At 49.2% G+C, this 14,371-nt stretch overlaps 1 protein-coding gene across 2 annotated transcripts; it reads left to right on the top strand.

Annotated features, from left to right (window-relative positions):
- The first annotated feature begins 393 nt into the window (after positions 1 to 393).
- Positions 394 to 13,477, top strand: LOC129710081 (eukaryotic translation initiation factor 1b-like). Of its 2 annotated transcripts, XM_055656794.1 has the most exons (5): positions 394 to 474; positions 548 to 624; positions 3,765 to 3,928; positions 10,052 to 10,153; positions 13,157 to 13,477. In XM_055656794.1, the coding sequence occupies exons 2-5, from the start codon at positions 594 to 596 to the stop codon at positions 13,199 to 13,201; spliced, it is 342 nt and encodes a 113-aa protein (XP_055512769.1). In that variant the 5' UTR covers positions 394 to 474; positions 548 to 593; the 3' UTR covers positions 13,202 to 13,477. The 2 variants fall into 2 exon arrangements, with proteins under 2 accessions (XP_055512769.1, XP_055512768.1); XM_055656793.1 differs by lacking the exon at positions 394 to 474 and having other exon boundaries at positions 522 to 624.
- The last annotated feature ends 894 nt before the right edge of the window (positions 13,478 to 14,371 follow it).

Below are 14,371 nucleotides of genomic sequence, written 5' to 3'. Positions count from 1 at the left end.
GCCAGTCGGGCCGGTGTGGGCCGGTGTGGGCCGGTGCGGGCCGGTGCGGGCCGGTGCGGGCCATTTGGGCAAAATATGTTGTATTTCACTCTGTGACAAATAACCAGGAACAAGGAAAAGAAAAAGAAAAAAACCGAGTAAAGGGGCGGGGCCAGGGGTGTGTGGCTAGGGGCGGGGCCAGGGGCGGGGCCAAGGGCGGGGCGAGCCGCCCTGTACGTGACGTCACATGCCAGCGGGCGGCAACGTGGGGTCAGCAACACCCGTCGCTCCGCGTCACAGGGCCGCTGACGCGTGGGGCGTTGGTGACGTAGGGCGGGCGTGGCGCTGTCTATATAAGGGCGCGGTGGCGGTGGGCGGCGCAGTCCGCAGCGAGCGGGCAGAGCAGGAGTAGGATCCGTACACGCCGCGCGCGCACCGCGACCCGCTGCAACCCACCGCGACCCAGCACCGCGACCCGCCACGACCCAGCACCGCGACCCGCTGCAACCCACCGCGACCCGCTGCAACCCACCGCGACCCGCTGCAACCCACCGCGACCCAGCACCGCATCGCCTCCCTCCAGCACACTCGCTCACACCCGCCCGCCACGGCGTATGTCCGCCTGCCAGAACCTGCACAGCTTCGGTGAGTCCGGGACGGGACGGGACGGGACGGGACAGGGCAGGGACGGGTCGGGATGGGACGGGGCAGGGTAGGGACGGGGCAGGGTAGGGAGGGACGGGACGGGATGGGACGGGGCAGGGTAGGGACGGGACGGGATGGGACACGGGACGGGATGGGACGGGACGGGATGGGACAGGGCAGGGACAGGGACGGGGCAGGGGGTAGGGACGGGACGGGACGGGACGGGGCAGGGTAGGGACGGGACGGGATGGGACGGGCAGGGACGCGATGGGACGGGACGGGACGGGGACGTGGCGGGGCGGCTCCAGCCCAGCTCTGCTGCAGCCCGCACTAAAGTTAATTGAATGTCTATCTTGCACTGGACATCTGTCCCTTTATCCTGTATCTGTACACTGTGGACGGTCACGGCTCGATTGTAATCGCTGTGTGGGAAGGAACTGTGCAGATGCCGGATTTACAACCAAGATAGAAACAAAGTGCTGGAGTTGCATCATCATGTTGTGTCTCTATTCGATGATAGTCTTCCTGTGTAACATTGCTGCGGACTGGGTAGCGCGCAACAAGAAGTTCTTCACTGTACTTTGGCTCGTGTAACTCTAATCCAAACTAAACTAACCTGTGAAGATGCCGCCTCACAGTGCCGGAGATGTGGGTTCGATCCTGCCCCCTGGTGCTGGCTGTGTGGAGTTTGCATGATCTCCAAGAGTCAAGAGAGAGAGTCGAGAGTGTTTTATTGGCATATGCCCATTCTTACTTGCTGCAGCACAACAGAATATGTAAATGTAATATCATATGACAAACGAGAGAGGGAAAAGAAAAGGTGTGTTGTGTATATATATCGCAATCCTTGTGATTGTGTGGATTTCCTCTGAGTTGCTCTGGTTTCCTCCCACATCCCAAAGACAAGTGGGTTTGTAGATTGATTGTTGACCCTCTACAACTGTTAGGAGTGAATGGGGAAAATGTGAGATAACATAGAATAGTTTGAATGTGTGTATCAAGGGTTGGTGGGCTGAAGGGCCTGTTTCCATGTTGTATCTTTCAATCAACAAGGGATGTTTCTGCAATGCTGGTAAGCTAAAAGTGGGTAATGGATTGTGAAACATTACCTTGATAATCTGTGATAATTGGATGTAATTGTTGGTGTAATGTTGTTTTCATTGGGAGTTTAGTAGGCAATTAATTAACTTTGGAAACTGTCATGCAGTAAAAAAAGCTGCCTTGGAAGAAAACACTGTTACCATGTAACCTCCCTGCAGTGGCCTTGCACCATTGTCTGTCAATTTCATGTCGCGGCCATGAAACTAGCAAGTGACTGGTCGTAGAGAAACCTGGGCAATGATACTCTGGCAAACAATGAAACATAGTCTTTCGTCATTTTAGTTTGCAAGGAACAAAAGTAAACTTGTAGCTATTTAAAAAAAAAAAAAAAAAAAGAGGCTTTAAGAAGGAACTGCAGATGCTGGAAAATCGAAGGTAGACAAAAGTGCTGGAGAAACTCAGCGGGTGCAGCAGCATCTATGGAGCGAAGGAAATGGGCAACGTTTCGGGCTGAAACCCAAGGCTCTTCCAGCTGTGCTGCTGCTGCTGCCCGTTGTCTTATGATGTTAACATTCTCCAGGAAGTGTGGGAATTGGGGATAGACACAAAATGCTTGCGTAACTCAGCGGGTCAGGGAGCATCTGTGGAGAAAAGGAATAGGTGACGTTTTGTGTCGAGACCCTTGTTCAGACTGAGGAACTTGGGGGCCTTGGTGATCCAGATGCTGAATGTTTGGGGATTTCTCTCGTCGTGGTGGTGGGTTATTGGTGTGTTCCTGTATTCTCTCTCTCCCTCTGGTTTTGATGGAAAGATAGAGCATGGGAAACAGGCCCTTTGGCCCACCAAGCCCATTCCAATCATCGATCACCCGTTTGCAATTGTTTTAGTTTAGTTTATGGTTGTGTGTACTGAGGGACAATGAAAAGCTGTACCTTGGCACATGTTGCAGGGAGGTTACATGTAACTGTTTTCTTGCAAAACAGCTTTTTTCTATTTCTTCCCCCTCCCCCCTTGCATCCACTCCCTATGCGCTAGGAGCAATTTACAGAGGTCAATTAACCTACAAACCTACACATCTTTGGGATGTGGGAGGAAACCAGAACACTTGGAGGAAATTATCGCATTGGATGGTGGTGCTGGCTCGAAGGGCCGAATGGCCTACTCCGGCACCTATTGTCTATTGAAACCCATGCGATAACGGGGAACGTGCAAACTCCACGTAGGCAGCACCCGACGTTGGGATTAAACCTGGGTTTCTGGTATTTTGAGACGGCAGCTCTCCCGCTTGGTTGGGTGATGCCTCTCGTGTTGAGGCTATTGTCCAACCTTGCATCTTTTGCATCTTCTCCAAGAGGAAGTTTCTCCACTTTGCATTCTCCCCAGTTTCCAACATTAAGTTTTGGAAATTTTTTCAATGCATTTGTAACTGTATAGGAGCCATTAGGGTCTGAGTTATAAGGAGAGGTTGAGCAGGCTGGAACTATTCGCTGGAGCACAGGAAGATGAGTGGTGATCTTATAGAGGTGTATAAAATCATGAGAGGAATAGATCGGGTGGAGTCACAGAGTCTCTGGCCCAGAGTAGGGGAATCGAGGGCTAGACTGCTTAGTTTCACGTGAATGGAGAAAGATTTAATCGGAATCTGAGGGGTAACCTTTTCTTGGGGGGTGGTGGGTGTGTGGAACGAGCTGCTGGAGGAGGTAGTTGAGGCAGGGACAATTAGCCAGGTTTAGAGGGGTATGGGCCAAACATGGGCAGGTGGGACTAGTGCAGACGGAGCATGTTAGAAACATAGAAAATAGGTGCAGGAGTAGGCCATTCGGCCCTTTAAGCCTGCACCGCCATTCAATATGATCATGGCTGTTCAACCATCTCGGTATCCTGTACCTGCCTTCTCTCCATACCCCCTGATCCCTTTAGCCACAAGGGCCACATCTAACTCCCTCTTAAATATAGCCAATGAACTGTGTGGCCTCAACTACTTTCTGTGGCAGAGAATTCCACAGATTTACTGTGTGGGGGAAAAAAAAATGTTGGTTGGTTTGTGTGAGTTGGGATGAAGGGCCTGTTTCCACACTGTGACTCTATTGCCGTTGCAGACCCCTTTGCTGATGCACTTAAGGGTGATGATCTCCTCCCATCTGGGACTGAAGACTATATTCACATAAGGATCCAACAGAGGAACGGTCGGAAAACCCTCACCACCGTCCAAGGCATTGCTGATGAGTATGACAAGAAGAAGCTCGTCAGGCACTTCAAAAAGGTAAAACCCTTCTGCCCTACATGAGGCATGGGCCATGCTAGCCCTTGTAAGTTGACCTTTCTGTCCTGGGCCACCTCCATTGTCAGACTGAGACCAAATGCAAATTGGAGGAACAGCATCTTGTATTTCCCATTATGCAGCTTACAACCCAGGGGTATGAATGTTGATTTATCTAACTTCAAGTTACCCTTGAATCCCCTCTCTCCCTGCCCCTCCCCCTCCCTAGTTGGTGTATTAACTTCAAAGCTGTCCTGTAGAGTCTCATAGTCCGCAACTGGTTCTCACCGAGGTCTCGGCTAACATAGAAACATAGAAATTAGGTGCAGGAGTAGGCCATTAGGCCCTTCGAGCCTGCACCGCCATTCAATATGATCATGGCTGATCATCCAACTCAGTATCGCATCCCTGCCTTCTCTCCATACCCTCTGATCCCCTTAGCCACAAGGGCCACATCTAACTCCCTCTTAAATATAGCCAATGAACTGGCCTCAACTACCCTCTGTGGCAGAGAGTTCCAGAGATTTGGCCTGTTCCCTTCATCATCGGTACTTCATTGTATATCTTTCATTCATTTGTTCTGTATATCTCTCATCTCCCTTTCCCCATACTCTGTCTGAAGAAGGGCCTCGAGCCAAAATCCCACCTCTTCATTTCTCCAGAGATGCTGTCTGAGTTACTCCAGCTTTTGTGTCGATCTATTGAGTATTATAGTTGTGTATTGTTGTGGAATTCTCTGCCTCGGAACTGTTCTCTGGATGCTTTCAAGAGAGAGCTAGATAGGGCTCTTAAAGATAGCTGAGTCAGGGGATATGGGGAGAAGGCAGGAACGGGGTACTGATTGTGGATGATCAGCTCGGAGGTAGTGCAGAGAAGGTTCACCAGACTGATTCCTGGGATGTCAGGACTGTCTTATGAAGAAAGACTGGATAGACTTGGTTTATACTCTCTAGAATTTAGGAGATTGAGAGGGGATCTTATAGAAACTTACAAAATTCTTAAGGGGTTGGACAGGCTAGATGCAGGAAGATTGTTCCCAATGTTAGGGAAGTCCAGGACAAGGGGTCACAGCTTAAGGATAAGGGGGAAATCCTTTAAAACCGAGATGAGAAGAACAGAGTTCTTTCACACAGAGAGTGGTGAATCTCTGGAACTCTCTGCCGCAGAGGGTAGTCGAGGCCAGTTCATTGGCTATATTTAAGAGGGAGTTAGATGTGGCCCTTGTGGCTAAGGGGATCAGAGGGTATGGAGAGAAGGCAGGTACGGGGTACTGAGTTGGATGATCAGCCATGACCATATTGAATGGCGGTGCAGGCTCGAAGGGCCGAATGGCCTACTCCTGCACCTATTTTCTATGTTTCTATCACATTGAATGGCGGTGCTGGCTCGAAGGGCTGAATGGCCTACTCCTGCACCTATTGTGTAGTTCTGGTGGCTGCATTACATGGGGATACAGAAGGGATTCTGCAGATGTTGTCTGGATTGGGGTACATTGGCAATCCTTTTCCCAGGGTGTAAATGTCGAATACCAGAGGTCATGGGCACCGTCTGGTACTTTTATTTGTCATTCAGTGCATTCAGAAAGTTTTCAGACCCCTGCACTTTTTCAACATTTGGTTACGCTACAGCCTTATTTTAAAATTGATTAAACTCATTTTTTTTAATCCCCAATCTACACACAATACCCCAGAATGAAGAAGCAAAAACAGGTGTCTAGAAATTTTTGCAAAGTAATTAAGTATAAATAACTGAAATATCACATTTACATAAGTATTCAGACCCTTTGCTATGAAACTCAGAATTGAGCTTGGGTTCATCCTGTTTCCATTGATTATCCTTGAGATGTTTCTACAAGTGGATTGGAGTCCACCAGTGGTAAATTAAATTGATTGGACATGATTTGGAAAGGCACACACCTGTCTATATAAGGTCCCACAGTTGACAGTGCATGTCAGAGCTAAAACCAAGCCATGAAGACGAAGGAATTGGCCGGAGACGTCCGAGACAGGATTGTGTCGAGACACAGTTCTGGGGAAGGGTATAAAACAATTTTGGCAGCATTGCAGGTCCTGAAGAGCACAGTGGCCTCCGTCATTCTTAAATGGAAGAACTTTGGAACCACCAGGACTCTTCATTGAGCTGGCCGCCCGGCCAAACTGAGCAATCTGGGGACAAGGGCCTTGGTCAGGGAGGTGACCAAGAACCCAATGGTCACTCTGACAGAGCTCCAGAGTTCCTCTGTGGAACCTTCCAGAAGGACAACTATATCTACAACACTCCACCAATCAGGCCTTTATGGTAGAGTGGCCAGATGGAAGCCACTCAGTAAAAGGCACATGACAGATCGCTTGGAGTTTGCCAAAAGGCTCCTTAACAAGATTCTCCGGTCAGATGAAACCAAGATTGAACTCTTTGGCCTGAATGCCAAGTGTCACGTCTGGAGCAAACCAGGCACCGCTCATCACCTGGCCAATACCGTACCTAAGGTGAAGCATGGTGGTGACAGCATCATGCTGTGGGGATGTTTTTCAGCGGCAGGAACTGGTAGACTAGTCACGATCGAGGGAAAAATGAACGGAGCAAAGTACAGAGAGATCCTTGATAAAAACCTGCTCCTGAGCATTCAGGACCTCAGATTGGGGCAGAGTTTCTCCTTCCAACAGGAAAACGACCCTAAGCACACTGCCAAGACAATGCAGGAGTGTCTTCATGACAAGTCTGTGAATGTCCTTGAGTGGCCCAGCCAGAACCCGATCGAACATCTCTGAAAATAGCTGTACATCGACGCTCCCCACCCAACCTGACAGAGCTGATCACCAAACTCGGTAACTGATCACCAAACTCGGTAACCTGGGCATCGACCCCTCCCTCTGCAACTGGATACTGGACTTTCTAACCAACAGACCCCAGTCTGTGAGGTTAGACAAGCACACCTCTTCAACCCTCACCCTGAACACCGGCGTTCCTCAGGGCTGTGTGCTGAGCCCCCTCCTCTACTCCCTCTTCACCTATGACTGCACACCTGTACATGGTACTAACACCATCATCAAGTATGCAGATGATACAACGGTGATTGGCCTCATCAGCAACAACGATGAGCTGGCCTACAGGGAGGAGGTCCAGCACTTAGCAGCATGGTGCGCTGACAACAACCTGGCCCTTAACTCCAAGAAGACCAAGGAGCTCATTGTAGACTTCAGGAAGTCCAGAGGTGGCACGCACACCCCCATCCACATTAACGGGACGGAGGTGGAACGTGTTTCTAGCTTCAGGTTCCTGGGAGTCAACATCTCCGATGACCTCTCTTGGACCCACAATACCTCTACTCTGATCAAGAAGGCTCATCAGCGTCTCTTCTTCCTGAGGAGACTGAAGAAGGTCCATCTGTCTCCTCAGATCCTGGTGAACTTCTACCGCTGCACCATCGAGAGCATCCTTACCAACTGCATCACAGTATGGTATGGCAACTGCTCTGTCTCCGACCGGAAGGCACTGCAGAGGGTGGTGAAAATTGCCCAACGCATCACCGGTTCCACGCTCCCCTCCATTGAGTCTGTCCAAAGCAAGCGCTGTCTGCGGAGGGCGCTCAGCATCGCCAAGGACTGCTCTCACCCCAACCATGGACTGTTTACCCTCCTACCATCCGGGAGGCGCTACAGGTCTCTCCGTTGCCGAACCAGCAGGTCGAGGAACAGCTTCTTTCCGGCGGCTGTCACTCTACTCAACAACGTACCTCGGTGACTGCCAATCACCCCCCCCCCCGGACACTTATTATTTATTTTTTATTCAAATCGTTTGCTATGTCGCTCTTCAAGGGAGATGCTAAATGCATTTCGTTGTCTCTGTACTGTACACTGACAATGACAATTAAAATTGAATCTGAATCTGAATCTGAGCTTGAGAAGATCTGCAGAGAAGAATGGGAGAAATTACCCAAATACAGGTGTGCCAAGCTTGTAGCATCATACCCAAGAAGACTTGAGGCTGTAATCGCTGCCAAAGGTGCCTCAACAAAGTACTGACTAAAGGGTCTGAATACTTGTGTAAATGTGATATTTCAGTTATTTCTTTTCAATTACTTTGCAAACATTTCTAAACCCCTGTTTTCACTTGTTTATTATGAGGTATTGTGTGTAGATTGATGATAAAAAAAATGATTAAATAGCGGAATGGACTTGATGGGCCGAATGGCCTAGTTCTGCTCCCAGATCTTATGAAGGTAGGACGTGGTGGGTTGATGGACCTATTGCCATGCTGTATTAATATTCTGTGTACGTTACTGTCAGAGTTAATCTCACAGCAACCGTTGCTATTGTAAACTGAGGTACAAGGCAAAGTTGGGGGGAGTTTGTAGCCAACCTCATGGAAACTTCAGACCCCTGTGGTTGGAATCTTTGTCATCGAGCAGTTACCCGGTTGTAGGTGACTTTTGGTTTGGGTGTTTCATTCATAACTCGTGTTAGTGTCCCAGAACTTGAGGTCCTGGTTTGAATGTAAGTGTGAGATGGGAAGTTTAGAAATTGAGCCGAGAAAGGTTTTAGACTAAACAAGGATATTAATGGAATGAAAAATCAAACTGAAAGAAATCAAAAATGCAGCAAGTCGGGCAACCTTGTGGAGAGAGTGTTATAATAATAATAATAATAATAATAATAATAATAATAATAATAATAATCTTATTTATATAGCACATTTTGAGTCAACTTGCATTGACCCCAAAGTGCTTCACATAATTACATTACATTTACACACAGGCAAAGGTGGGTGAAGTGTCTTGCCCCAAGGACACAACGACAGTATGCATTCCAAGCGGGATTCGAACCGGCTACCTTCCGGTCCCCAGCCGAACACTTAGCCCATTGCGCCATCTGTCGTCCCTTGTGATAACACTGATAACAGTGTTATCACTGTTATGTCTTCATCTGCGGCCCTTCTCTCCTGCAGTGTTGGTAGAAACAAACCATGAGTTTCTCCCCACACATGATGCCAGATTTGAGTTTCCAGTACTTTGTGTAGATCTGGCCTCTCCATTACATCAGGACATGGAGACTTTGGAGAGGGTGCAGCAGAGGTTTACCAGAATGATGCCAGAATTACAGGGTATCGGGTATAAGGACGAACTGCAGATACTGGGTTAAATCAAAGGTCGACACAATGCTGGAGTAACTCAGCAGATGAGGCAGCATCTCTGCAGAGAAGGATTGAGACCCTTTTCGGGTTGAGACCCTTCTTCAGACTGATGTCGGGGGTGGGGACGGGACAAAGATAGAATCTAGTCGGAGACTGTAAGACTAGTGGGAGAACTGGGAAGGGGATGGAAAGAGGAAGCAAGGGCTATCTGAGGTCAATGTCCACCCAAGCGGAATATGGGGTGCTGTTCCTCCAATCTGCGCTGGGCCTCACTCTGACAATGGAGGAGGGCCAGGACAGAGAGGTCAGATTGGGAATGGGAGGGGGAGTTCAAGTGCTGAGCCACCGGGAGATCAGGTAGGTTGAGGCGGACTGAGCGGAGGTGTTAAGCTAAACGATCGCCGAGCCTGCGCTTGGTCTCGCCGATGTAGAGAAGTTGACACCTGGAGCAGCGGATGCAGTAGATGAGGTTGGAGGAGGTGCAGGTGAACCTCTGCCTCACCTGGAAAGACTGCTTGGGTCCTTGGATGGAGTTGAGGGGGGGAGGTAAAGGGACAGGTGCAGGGGAAAGTACCTGGGTGGTTTTGGTGGGAAACCACCCAAATAATGAATGGGAGGTTGGACAAACTTGGATCATTTTCTCTGGAAAGTCAGAGCCTACGGGGAGATGGCCACAGATAATATGACCATCTGTTGCAGCGGTAGCCACTGCCTCACAGCGCCAGAGACCCAGGTTCAATCCTGACTACGGTGCTGTCTGTACGGAGTTTGTCTGTTCTGCCCGTGACCTGTGTGGGTTTTCTCTGGGTGCTCCGGTTTCCTCCCACACTCCAAAGACATGCAGGTTGGTAGGATAAGTGGCTTCGGTGAAATAATAAGTTGTCCCTAGTGTGTAGAGGATAGTGTTAGTGTGCGGGGATCGCTGGTCGTGGTGGACTGAAGGGCCTGTTTCCGCGCTGTATCTCTAAACTAAACTAAGCTGTGCTGTTCTTGCAGCAATTTGCCTGCAATGGCACTGTGATCGAACATCCAGAGTACGGGGAGGTGATCCAGCTGCAAGGAGACCAGCGCAAGAACATCTGCAAGTTCCTGGTGGAGGTAATAACTGCTTCACAAAACTACATACAAGTTGATCTGTCAATGGAAGTCATCTTGTAACGGATTTCTACGCCCTTAAAATGGCGAATGCAGCTCCACGGTCAATTGTCCAGCAACTTGTCCTTAAATCACAAGAGCCCACACCGCTGGCCGTGCTGGCTCGAAGGGCCAAATGGCCTCCTCCTGCACCTATTTTCTAGGTTGGGGCCTGGGCTGGGTAAGGCAGTGGGACTTCCGTGCCGATCAGTCACCTCTGTCCGGGGCTCCAGGACTCTGGCAAGGCTGGAGTGGCAGATCCGGTCCCAATGCCGATTTTCCCGGTTATCCCAGTTACTCGGCAGCCTAGTTGGACCATCCCAGTTCCGTTGGACTCCTCGCGGAGGTGCCTGGCAAATCGGTTCATCCATAAAGGCTCTGGAACCAAGAGCGCTGGAAAAACAGTGGTGGACGTGTACTATAATGGAGGCACAATGAACTGCTGATGCTGGAATCCTGAGCCATGGTTCTGGTTTGCTAACAAAGTCACACAATCCCTTATAACATCACCTATCCATCTTCTCCAGAGATGTTGCCGAACCTGCTGAGTTACTCCAGCATTTTGTCTGTCTGTATGTGTGTGTGTGTGTGTGTGTGTGTGTGTGTGTGTGTGTGTGTGTGTTTTTGTATGTGTGTGTGCGTGGGTTTTCTCCGGGAAGCTCCGGTTTCCTCCCACACTCCAGCGACGTGCAGGTTTGTAGGTTAATTGGCTGAATGAAAGTGTAAATTGTCCCGAATGTGTCAGGTAGGCTTGATGTGCAGGGATCGCTGGACGGCATCCATTCTGTTGTCCGTGCCGTATCACTACATTAAATTAATCCAATATCGTGTCCGCCAACACCTTGTGGACCTGGGTTGGGAATTCCCTCCCTCTCGCCCCCAGGAGGTGGTCAAGTCAAGTCAAGTTTATTTGTCACATACACATACGAGATGTGCAGTGAAATGAAAGTGGCAATGCTTGCGGACTTTTGTGCAAAAGACAAACAACAAAACAACCAAACAAATTATAAACACAATCATAACACACATATTCTTTTTCATAATAAATAATGGAAGGAAAAACGTTCTGTAGAGTTAGTCCCTGGTGAGATAGGCGTTTACAGTCCGAATTGCCTCTGGGAAGAAACTCCTTCTCAACCTCTCCGTTCTCACCGCATGGCAACGGAGGCGTTTGCCTGACCGTAGCAGCTGGAACAGTCCGTTGCAGGGGTGGAAGGGGTCTCCCATGATTTTATTTGCTCTGGAGTTGCACCTCCTGTTGTATAGTTCCTGCAGGAGGGGCGAGTGAAGTTCCCATATGTTCGGCCGAACGCACTACTCTCTGCAGAGCCTTCTTGTCCTTGGCAGAGCAATTCCCAAACCAGATGGTAATGTTCCCGGACAAGATGCTTTCCACCGCCGCTGCGTAGAAGCACTGGAGGATCCTCGGAGACACTCTGAATTTCCTCAGTTGCCTGAGGTGGTAAAGGCGCTGCCTTGCCTTACTCACCAGTGCTGAGGCGTGCGATGCCCCACCCTTTTAAATGGCTCCTCCTTCAGCAATATTTCTTTAATTATCAACTGGTACTAAACGTTATTCCCATCTCATGTCCGCATTAACCAACCTGATCTCCCGGTGGCTCAGCACTTCAACTCCCCCTCCCATTCCGAATCTGACCTCTCTGTCCAGGGTCTCCTCCTACATGGCCAGGGTGAGCACCACCGGAAAATGGAGGAGCAGCACCTCGTATTCCGCTTGGGCAGTCTGCACCCCAGCGGCATGAACATTGAATTCTCCAATTTCTGGTAGTCTTTGCTGTCTCCTCCCCTTCTCAGCTCTCCCTCAGCCCACTGGCTCCTCCTCTTCCTTTCTCCTTTCTGCTCTCCCCCCCCACCCTACATCAGTCTGAAGAAGGGTTTCGGCCCGAAACGTTGCCTATTTCCTTCGCTCCATAGATGCTGCTGCACCCACTGAGTTTCTCCAGCACTTTTGTCTGCGTTCCCTTATGTATCTGTCCACTGTAAACGGCTCCATTGTCTTTCCGATGAGTGCATAGCACGCAACAGAAGCTTTTCACTGTACCTCTGTACACGTGACAATAAACTCCAGTCAACTGGGAAGAATGTGGGATGTTATGTGGATAAGTGTGAGGTTATGCATTTTGGTGGCAAAAACAGGAAAGTAGACTATTATCTAAATGGTGGCCGACTAGGAAAAGGTGAGATGCAGCGAGACCTGGGTGTCATGGTACACCAGTCATTGAATGTAGTCATGCAGGTGCAGCAGGCAGTGAAGAAAGCGAATGGTATGTTAGCTTTCATAGCAAAAGGATTTGAGTATAGGAGCAGGGAGGTTCTACTGCAGTTGTACAGGGTCTTGGTGAGACCACACCTGGAGTGTAGCGTACAGTTTTGGTCTCCAAATCTGAGGAAGGACATTATTGCCATAGAGGGAGTGCAGAGAAGGTTCACCAGACTGATTCCTGGGATGTCGGGACTGTCTTATGAAGAAAGACTGGATGGACTTGGTTTATACTCTCTAGAATTTAGGAGATTGAGAGGGGATCTTATAGAAACTTACAAAATTCTTAAGGGGTTGGACAGGCTAGATGCAGGAAGATTGCTCCCGATGTTGGGGAAGTCCAGGGCAAGGGGTCACAGCTTAAGGATAAGGGGGAAATCCTTTAAAACTGAGATGAGAAGAACTTTTTTCACACAGAGAGTGGTGAATCTCTGGAACTCTCTGCCACAGAGGGTAGTCGAGGCCACAGTTCATTGGCTATATTTAAGAGGGAGTTAGATGTGGCCCTTGTGGCTAAAGGGATCAGAGGGTATGGAGAGAAGGCAGGTACAGGATACTGAGTTGGATGATCAGCCATGATCATATTGAATGGCGGTGCAGGCTCGAAGGGCCGAATGGCCTCTACTCCTGCACCTATTGTCTATGTTTCTATGTTTACTAAAGCTGCCGTTTCATTTGACCTGCAGGTTGGCATTGTGAAGGAAGAGCAACTCAAAGTCCATGGATTCTAATTGACCCCATCCCCTGCTGCCTGCACCCCCTACCTGACAATGCTCGGCTCTGACTTGTGGACTGTGTTTGATGAGAGGAGGCCTGTATGGTGGCAACGGAGCTGCAGAATGGGCAGTTCAGCCTCCGCAGCCTCCGGAGCAAGCCCTCTACATTTGCCTTTGTCCCAGTTAACCTTTAACATGTTTTGTACTGTTTGTACTCCCTTTTAAAAGCACATGTTAGAACTCTTCTTGTACTTCCTTTTTGTATAATGTATAATAAAACCCTCTTGAGAATCCTGTTCTGACACATGCATGAGAGGAATAGACCAGCTAGATACATGCCCAGAGTAGGGGAGTCGGGCACCAGAGCACATAGGTTCGAGGTGAAGGGGAAAAGATTAAATAGGAATCTGAGAGGTAACTTTATTTACACAAAGGGTGGTGTGTGTATGGAACGAGCTGCCAGAGGAGGTAGTTGAGGCTGGGAATATCCCAACGTTGAAGAAACTGTTAGACGGGTACATGGATAGGACAGGTTTGGAGGGATATGGACCAAACACAGGCAGGTGGGACTAGTGTAGCTGGGACATGTTGGGCCGATGGGCCTGTTCCCACACTCTGTGCCTTGGGCATCCTTATCATGAAGACACAGGAGGAGGTGGGTTGTGTGAGGCTAATCATTGGATAATATTATTTCATCCCAGATCACATCCCTATTGTCATTGCAAAATATCCCATTGTACCAGTGTTTAAGAAAGAACTGCAGATGCTGGAAAAATGGAAGGTAGCCAAAAATGCTGAAGAAACTCAGCGGGTGAGGCAGCATCGATGGAGCGAAGGAATAGGTGTGACGGTCACCTATTATTTTGCTCCATAGATGCTGCCTCACCCTCTGAGTTTCTCCAGCATTTTAGTCTACCATTGTACCAGTGGTGGTCTCAATGGTGATGCCAATTCACTATATTTAAGAGTGGCATGTTGGTGCAGCGGTAGAGTTGCTGCCTCAGTGGCAGAAACCTGGGTTTGATCCTGATACCGGGTAGTGTTTGAAGTTCTCCCGATGACCACATGGGTTTATTCCGGGTGCTCCGGTTTCCTCCCACACTCCAAAGACGTACAGGTTTGTAGGTTAATTGGCTTCGGTAAAATTGTAAATTGTCCCCAGTGTGTGTAGGACGGTGCTGGTGT

The sequence above is a fragment of the Leucoraja erinacea genome, chromosome 27 (assembly GCF_028641065.1).
Source record: "Leucoraja erinacea ecotype New England chromosome 27, Leri_hhj_1, whole genome shotgun sequence".
Classification (NCBI taxonomy): Eukaryota; Metazoa; Chordata; class Chondrichthyes; order Rajiformes; family Rajidae; genus Leucoraja; species Leucoraja erinaceus.
The sequence above is the reverse complement of the archived record's forward strand: the minus strand, read 5'-3'. Positions and strand labels throughout refer to the sequence as shown.

Coding starts and splice junctions, on each gene's coding strand:
- LOC129710081 (XM_055656794.1), top strand. CDS start 594: ATGTCCGCCTGCCAGAACCTGCACAGCTTCG. Junction 625..3,764: donor CCAGAACCTGCACAGCTTCG/GTGAGTCCGGGA, acceptor TTGCCGTTGCAG/ACCCCTTTGCTGATGCACTT. Junction 3,929..10,051: donor TCGTCAGGCACTTCAAAAAG/GTAAAACCCTTC, acceptor CTGTTCTTGCAG/CAATTTGCCTGCAATGGCAC.